The sequence below is a fragment of the Battus philenor genome, unplaced genomic scaffold (assembly GCF_028537555.1).
Source record: "Battus philenor isolate CCGP_79_NKW_IND1 unplaced genomic scaffold, ilBatPhil1.0.hap1 SCAF_5, whole genome shotgun sequence".
Taxonomy (NCBI): Eukaryota; Metazoa; Arthropoda; class Insecta; order Lepidoptera; family Papilionidae; genus Battus; species Battus philenor.
In genome coordinates, this window is record NW_027181715.1 from 16,366,152 (window position 1) to 16,375,420 (window position 9,269).

The window sequence follows — 9,269 nt, forward strand, 5'->3', positions numbered from 1 at the left end:
TATATTTTTATTAACACTAATAATAATTTAAAAAGTACAAAATTGATAAGCTATTTATTGTTTAATTTATTTATTTTATCTGGTTTATTGTAGATTGATAATTTTTTGTTTTTTTTTATTTATAATTTCGTTTTATTATTATTATTTACTTCGATAAAAGCTATATAACAGACAGAACTTTGCATAATAAGCAAATATTTTTAAATTTGTAGGTTATGTTCAACTGGTGTACATTTATATTATGTATTTTGATGTGTCTTTATAAAATAAATAAATAAAACTCATTATATAATACTATTAAAATATGTAATGGACGCAAAATCAAAGATTGTTTAAAGTAATACCAAACAAAAATTCATTTAATACATCTGATTATTATTTTGCAATGGCGACCTTCAGGTTGCATATATCTGGCTCTGGGGTGGAAAGATTCCTCATTCCCAATCGCACCGCCGATTCTTCCAGACGTGTTTTTAATACTCGCAGTGTTCACGTTCCAATTTCAAAATGTATTCAGATAATTTTAAGATGGAAAATAACTTAAACGATTGTCCCAAGTATCCGGTGAGTTTGAAACTTTTTACAAAAATTATTTTTACATCTCTTTTTTATTAATTAATTTAATATAAAAATTACTAGCTTTGTCGAATTTACGTTCAAAACTTTTTCTCTTTAACAACGTATATTTGAGGTTATGTGAGAAGATGTATATATATTTTGAACAATGAAATAATTTACAAATTAAAATTCCCGATATATAAATTGATGAAATAAAGGTTTTTTTTTTTGCTTTAATATATTTTTATTGTTATATTTATCTATGTTGCACAGACATAAGAGTTTTTATATTTACGTTTAATATTTCAGAATATTTTTTTTTCATCTTTTGCATGTTAGTGTTGACAAAAAAAACTTTTATTTAGTTTAGTAATTTAGTAATAAATATTAGGCCTACAAATATATGTCTGAATTGGCAGTGGTGGGTAAATATTGTACAACTGTCGTTAGGGTTTAAAGGTTTTGGAGTGAAGACGAGGCGGTAGATGCAGCGTGGGTAGGCGCCTTCTATGCTGACTTCTGTCCACTATTATGATGATGATGATGTATTTAAGAATACCATTTAAAGTGTATTAGTTTTTGTAGTCTTTTACGATGAAAATTACTGTAAATTACTTATTAATCTTTGCGCAAGATTGTAAGCCAAATAATCACAGACAAAATGGCCGCTACAATTACGTTTGGTATTGTTCTTTTTTTAAAAATTGTTTTTTAAATTTTTAAAGTTGATTCTTTATAGATATTCGTATTAACAACATAATTTAAAAAAATATTTAGGGGTGACATTTATATTGACGTCTATTCTCTTTTTTACATTTGTGAAAGTTTAAGTAAACAAATTTTTATGTTTCATATTTTTATTGTAATGTAACAATTTGAAACAGATGTAAATAGACGTTTAGTAAGCTAATATTGCTCACAAAAAATATGTACACGTGTACATAATTTGTTTTAAACAGGAATCCGCAATATTCGGCCTTTTTCACTTGCTTATGCGACCCGTTAAGCGTTGAAAATTGAATTTATTATATTGACTTTCTCCCAGCAATATATTGTCATAAAATTTATTATAATAAAATAGTGATAAATATTAAAACAAAAAAAAAACTTTTGACGAGTTACTCTGATAGCGACTTGTTCAAACATGAAATACAACCGCGACGCGACTGCGCCATTTTGTTTTGAATATGTATAAGATCTCTTTACTTTTTTAAAATTTTACATTTTTAATTCTAATGTTTATTATTAATATAGTTTTGTAGATTATTAATAGGTGTTACTTTACCTGTATGTACTTTCAAAATTTAAATTTGCTCGTGTAGTGAAAAAGTTGCTTACCCCTTTAAACAATATTAGTTGAGTTCTAGAAAGTTCGCGTTGAACGTCAAAGGCGATTTTAACGTAGTCTAAATCGACTCTTAAATCGATGTTTCCAGAAGCTCTCGAGCTTTTTACTTTAAAGGTTTTAGGTTTTAGACTAATTTTGCGACACGCCACCACAAACCAGCGGAATTTCTAAATGCCATTTGGACAGTATTGATCCACTGAAAAAAATAAAATGAAAGAAATACATTGTGTTTTTGCACCAGTTTTCAATCACCGTGTGATAAATTGATCACTCTGAAATATGTAACATTTTTTTTTTAAATGCTAAAGCCAATGACACCTGGCAGTGCAGTATATAGGGACAGATAGTAAACAATGATTAATTTTAATATTTAGTAAAATACCCGGCGATAACTATTGCACATCGACCATCGGAAAGAGACAATCGTTTAATTTCGGCTTCGTAGAGCGTTATCTCTGTCGCACGAAATACGACTAAAAAATAAAACTAGTCTCTATCTCTTGTTAATGAAAATATGAAATATTTTAATATTAAAGTTTAAATTTAATATAAACTAGCTATATTGCACAGCGGTTAAAAAATTATGTTAACTACAACACCTGGCGATAAATATTGCACATCGACCTTTGGAAAGAGACATTAGGCTAATTTCGACTTCGTAGAGCGTTATCTCTGTCACACGAAATACGACTGACAAAACGTCGCATGGGTAGTGTGGGAAAGAGATAGTGGTATACGAAGCCGAAATTAGCCGATTGTCTCTTTCCAAAGGTCGATGTGCAAGCCACGGCGTCTGTCGGGTCAACAGCTAGTTTCAAACAAAGATGTCGGGTGAATTGCGTTGAAACAAATAAGTCTTATCGACAGTAACGTGAACTTGGAGTAAATTGTTTATTTATAGAATATAAATATCGACATTTGATGCGTATGGTGATGATATTTAATACGCAGTAATAATATTTATTAAGATAAAATTTAAATGAACTTGTAGTGTTACATATTAGCCTAGCTCTGCACCGTGACTTCGTCCGCGTGGAATTTAGCAAAAGAAAATAAGTCAAATTAGTTTTTTTGCTTAAATTACTCCTAATTACATCGGCTACCTTCCAGTTAGCCCTGTTAAACTTGGACCAGCCATTTCAGAGATTATCCGGAACATGCAAACAGACAGGTAGATAATATTTTAAAAAAATATTTTATTAATCTTGTTTATATATATATATATATATATATATATATATATATATATATATACGTCATATACGTGTGCCGTTATATCTAACTTACATACACATTTTGTACCTTTGTCATATTATTTTAATTAATATATATATATATATATATACTACTACTATATACTATATATATATATACTAGCTGATCCCGCAAACGTTGTTTTGCAAAAAAAATTGATATTGTAATTTACAAATAAAAAATAAGGGTTGATCGTAGAGGGGTGAAAATTTATGGTTGTATGTATTCTTGTATGTTGTATCATAAAAAAATAAAAACCAAAAATTTCGTTAAAAAAATAAAAAAAAATTTTTAAGTGTGAACAACCTTTATCACTTAGGGGTATAGAAAATAGATAGTAGCCGATTCTCAGACCTACTGAATACGCATATTAAATTTGGTAAAAATCAGTCGAGCCGTTTCAGAGGAGTTCAAGTTCGAACACTGTGACACGAGAATTTTATATATTAGATATTGTTTGTATGTATAGTAATGTTTGTTTTTGTGTGTACATACATCCTTAACTGCCGTCTCCTTCACGTCTCTCATCTCCATCCAAAGGTTGTCTGGTAGAGACCGCCTGTTGTACCCATATAGATTTTTTTTTAGTTATTATATATGTTACAATAAAGCGTGTTTAAAAATTAATAAATAATAAACATAAAAAGAAAGTAGATATATCTTAACCATTTTCATGTAAATAGGTAAACTATGAAAATTTTCGTTTTCAGTTTCCACCGTGGGAAAACAAGATTTGGAGGCCGACAGATGAAAATTTAATGGAGCTCGGAAGCCTTCGTAAATCCGCAAGCGTATCCAATGGTGAGTTAGTATAGCATGGTATATGATCACATACGTGAAGACCTAGTATTGTAAGGCTAATTCTAAATATAATTTATTTATCAAACTTTTATTCTTCACAAACTGTTTCATCACCTCACTTTCGTCACTAACCCACCTGAATACTACAATGTTATCATCATCTGTGTGATACCCTCCTACAAGGTGGATAGTTCAACTAGTTTTATTGGGCCCTCCATTCCCAGGCGTCCGATGAGGATTTCCCCCCCCGTCTAGAAATTGTTAACTAGAATTAAAAAGGCTCTGACCATGTTAGAGGTACTTTTGTATTGTATAATTAAAAAAAAAAAACTAGTTTTATTTTCGGAAAACGCTAGATCTAGACCGCTTCCAACTGTTCGTATTAGAAATGTATAGGAGAAGGCTATATAAACAAAGTTCTGCGCCTCAAATGATGATGTAACTAAAAAAATCTTTAACACACTTCACAGTGAACTATCCAAGAGATGATGCTATGCGAGAGTTTCGGATGAATGGCGTGGAAACGCCTTACGATTCTGATGAAGATTTTCCTGTCAGGCGTAATGGTGAGGAAACTTTAATTCTTCTTTTAGATACTCTTAACCAGCGTCTGCCAACGTGGCAACGTTATTGTTAGGGGGTAATTGGGAACAGGAATCTACACGAGTTTGATCCTTTCGCTATATATATATATATATACACACATACACACACACATACATATATGTATATATATGTATGTATATGTGTGTTGTATAAGAAGAGAGTATAATATTAGAAAGGTTGAATTGTGAAATGGCACAAAAAAGGTTGCGAATCACTGCTTTTGTTTGTTAATAACTAATTGTTCGCTGCGAAGTAGAATCTGAAATAAATTCGCAGAAGAACCAAAACCACTGACGTAGCTCGAAGATTTACTGGTATATAATGGTTATTAGCGGAACACATGTTCTTGCAACCGATGGTCGGTAGACGCGGTGTGGGCGCCCACTATGTGGACCAACTACAAGGTTATGGTCGTGGTACTTCCCACGCTGGTTGCGGGCAGTGCAAGACTGATCATCGTGGAGATCTCTTGACGAGGTCTATGCTTTGAGCTGTCTAATGTATGCTAAGGCTGATATGAATTGTTGAGAGTAGACGAAAATTTGTTAGTATTTTTTAGGAAAAAAAATAATAATATGGACATGTATGTACAATCACGCAATATATATATATAAATATATATATATATATATATATATATATATATATATATATATATATTTATATATATTTATATATATAGTTTCCGATATTCTGTACCACGCGCGCAGACGTAATAGTCGCGGGCATTAGGCGATAAAAGCCTTTTTTGTCGGGAAGTCAAGGGTGAAAGTGATTTTGAACCAGTTCCGTATAAGAGTTTGCGTATTGTCAGGATATCAAAGGATAATGGTTATACATTTTAAGAGCACCTTACCGACAATTATTTTCTACATGATATTTTTTTTAATTCGAACCCAATTCGTCGCACAAAAATATTTTTTATTGCATCTCGTGAATTTATTTTACGGTTTTTTATGCGTTTTCTTTTATAAGGTCCCTATTTACCGTACAAAACTGCTCCATACGTCGCATGGGATATTTAATTCTTTTTTTTTTTTGGGATATTTAATTCAACTGTTTGAGGATATAAATTGTTTTTTAATGCACCAGCACTGCAAGCATCCGCACCGCCGTTTCTTCGGCAGAAGTCCTGGCCGGCTCCGGAACAAACGCCTCAACCCAGGCTTCAGCGATACTCTTACACTCAACCAACTCCCATTGAAGGTAAGTTAGAAGTAAGTAAGAAAAGGACCAATATATAGCTACTTACGCACGTATATATTGGTCCTTTTCTTACTTAGGATGGAATTCCGCAAAATAACGCCTGAATCCGTTACATATTTAAGTTAGAAGTATTCTCAACTCTTTTAGATTCTATATTCAAAATTTATGATCTTCGTACAGATAGATTTCATGCATAGCATTAAAGGGAGGAATGTATAGCTTATTTGTCAGCAAAATGCTTTTTATGCTTATATCCAATCATTCGTGTAATCACTGAAATTTTTTGAACAATTTTTTTTGGAATGTGACAGACTTAAGACTGGCAACACATTCCGCAGAGACAGATAATTAATATGCAGTTTTTCGAATTTCAAAAACGCCTTTGGGATCTCTCGTCCCCATCCCTATTGATATGGGAACAAGGATTTTATTTTCTGTTTAAAATTTTTTCACTTTCTTTTATTATCGTTATTTTTTTCTATTCCTCGCAACATCTATCTTTCTGTCTCTTTCATTCCACAATTCATTCTAAAAGATATAGGAAAAATAGGAATAGGAAAGTTATAAGAAAGCATTTATAACCGAGCGCCAGAAGGCGCTATTCGCAGCGAAAGGGTTCTCTTTCAGCTATATCAATATATTACGTATAAAAATTGTGAGGAGATATTAATTCTAGAATGTGTTTATAGAGGAACCTGTGGCTTGCAAAGATACTCAGATGACTGAACAGAGGCTTTTGATGGAGGCTTTCGTAAAGTTCATGTACGAAATGTTCAACGAGAAAGTTCTGGAGAAAAAGCAAGAGGTAAGCTATATAATTATATTAATTTTTGATAATTTATCGATTTCGCGGGCTTGAGCGACGCAAGCCGCTTTCAACTGGTCATATTTGAAAGCTCTAAGGAAGGCTTACTTCGAGTACATCCTATGGTTGAAGCGATTTTTGTCATTTGTATATAACAGGTGGCGAAAACAAAAGTAATGTCATTATATGAACGTACCTAAAAATGTCAGATGAATGTAGAATTAGTTGTCAATATGCGATTGAATATATAAAATATATCTATATCATATATGTAAAAGCGCAGTGACATTTGGAGCCATTTGTAAAAACTGTGGTACGTTCCCATTATGACATTACTTTTGCGCCACCAATTGTATAACAGGGTTTAGCTAAGTTATTTGTGAATGAATCTATTTCTAAATTTAATTAATATTTAACACATGGTCATACTTTTAAAATCGCTTTTAGTTTTTTTTTCAGTTGATAAAATATCAATCTTTAAAATATTTGATTGGTAAACTTGAACATTTTTAAAACATACATGGCATCAAATCAGACGAAACTTAAAGTATATAATAACAAATGATTTAAGAATATTTCGAGTAACTTGTTTATATCTTGTATAATGCTGGTTTTGTTTGGTATGCAGATCGGCTGCGCCTTTTGCCGCAGCAATGGAGAGCGTCCGAATTGGTGCCTTGCACATTCGCTGCGCGAAGCCGGGCGTATAAGTTGCCCCGTGCTGCGTGCGCTTGTGTGCCGTCGCTGTGGCGCCACCGGAGACAACGCTCACACCATCAACTACTGCCCTCTAGCGTCGCCTGCAGGTAACATATACGCTGCCTAGACTATCAACTAATGCTATCTGGCGCCAGAAACAAATAACATACATTGTTAACAGAGCTACATCTACTTTTGTTTAATATTAGTCAAGTTACGATTTGCTTTATTTTTCATTGTAAGTGTTAATAAAGTTTTATTATGAATCAGGCGTCATTTGAATTACTGTAGCGATCTATGGATCTCAGTTAAGATTTCATAGCTGATATTACTTTCACAAAGAAAACTCAATAGTTTCAAATGTTTTCCGGTTTAGTTAAAAGATGGCGCTGTTTCAAAAATCAGTTAATTAGAAGTATGAAAACACAACATGAAATATTTCATTTGTATTGTTTAAACATAACTTTAAAGTACAAATAACACACAAAATTATTTCATTTTATATCAATTCATATTCAAAGGTTAAGAAATAGTTTCTGAAATTCAGTTTTTGATTATAACTAATTTTCTAACCAAATTTTCGCATTTAACTGTCAATAATTCAATAGGCAACAAGGGATAATATAAATATAGGTTATAAAATATATATCGTAATTAATAGAGCGGCAGAAATCATCCGCTGTTATGAAGAGCATTCGAAATGCGTCGGGGCGGCGCCGCAACCAGCGGGCGTTGAACAGGAAAGACGATCTTCAATCTGAACTGCCAACGCCATCTGTTGTCCGGGAAGTGAACTATGTCAATAGCTTCAACTACACCCCTCTAGACCCGTCCTGGGCCGCTCTAGAAAAAAAGCTAATGCAATAATTATAACATTAGCGTTATATATAGCACTTATATAAAAATAGCACTACGGTTGAATTGAATTAACCTTTTGATTGATTGTTTTGCATAATCTGTGATAACGGATCCATTCCGTTTTTTTTTGTATTACTAATTTGACGCGGAGAGAATATTAGATATCATAATTATTGACTTTAAATGTACGAAGAAGTCAAAATTAAATTAGTTTATATACATAAGGATAACTTTCAAAATTATTTACAAAATACAGTAATTTTTACAATGACAAATTATTTTAAAAAAATATTAAAATCGATTCACATACACATCAACTACCTCCTTCATTAAATATAACAATATGTAATATAACATTTTATAACATTAAATGACTGTTTTATTAAAAAAAAATAATAAAATTAATTATCAGATAAAAATGTTTGTAAATGATATATAACCATTTTTATACTTTGACAGTCTATTTGAAAGTAAATGCGAAATATATACAGACATAGAAAACGAAATATTTTGAATAATGTTTGGTTTTATATGTTCGCGTATTTATTTCTGAACGATTTTAAAATAAAATGTGATTTCTTTTATTGAGCCGCCATTTTGAAATCGATTTTGATGTCCATGTGCCATTGTTGGCGCTAAAATTTTTGATATGTCATCGGAAAGTTTTTTTTCTTTTATATTATAAATTGATCGTACTTTATCGAAAAAGAGGTTATATTGCGCTCTTTTAACAGTATTTTTTGTAAGCGAGTGAATGCGACAGACGATACCCTACAATTGTAACGAAATTTAATTAGATCTGTTTACATTCGATTTCCTTTTAAAATGTGCCCCAGAACCAATAATAATACCGTTAGAAATTTAAAAATATTTTTCGGCGATAAAATGACATTTGAATTTTTTTGACATTTTGCTCCCGTGCAACTAAATACTTACTATTGTTTTTTGTTTATACTTTACGTAATATATATTTTTTTATATTTTTGTGTTAATTATTTCAGAAGTAAATAATTTATGTTTTGTTCAATTATATTTTGTGGTTTGATTTATTGATTTATTTGAGTGCAATAAAGATTATTGATTAATTTTAACTTGTTTTTTTTAATCTTTTTATTTATTATGATTCCAAGTACA

The 9,269-nt window shown here is 31.3% G+C and overlaps 1 protein-coding gene across 1 annotated transcript; it reads left to right on the forward strand.

The window, feature by feature from the left end:
- Window positions 1-451: 451 nt before the first annotated feature.
- LOC137929773 (uncharacterized) lies at window positions 452-8,290 on the forward strand. The gene is made up of 7 exons (XM_068772869.1): window positions 452-564; window positions 3,871-3,961; window positions 4,432-4,527; window positions 5,660-5,773; window positions 6,463-6,578; window positions 7,207-7,384; window positions 7,939-8,290. Exons 1-7 carry the CDS (start codon window positions 508-510, stop codon window positions 8,142-8,144), a joined length of 858 nt encoding a protein of 285 aa, XP_068628970.1. The 5' UTR covers window positions 452-507; the 3' UTR covers window positions 8,145-8,290.
- The last annotated feature ends 979 nt before the right edge of the window (window positions 8,291-9,269 follow it).

What these genes read in the sequence shown, in the direction of transcription:
- LOC137929773 (XM_068772869.1), top strand. Translation starts at nt 508, where the DNA reads ATGTATTCAGATAATTTTAAGATGGAAAATAACTTAAACGATTGTCCC. An exon ending in ATCCGCAAGCGTATCCAATG is followed by an intron (nt 3,962 to 4,431) that starts GTGAGTTAGTAT and finishes CACACTTCACAG; the next exon opens with TGAACTATCCAAGAGATGAT. An exon ending in TTCTGGAGAAAAAGCAAGAG is followed by an intron (nt 6,579 to 7,206) that starts GTAAGCTATATA and finishes TTTGGTATGCAG; the next exon opens with ATCGGCTGCGCCTTTTGCCG.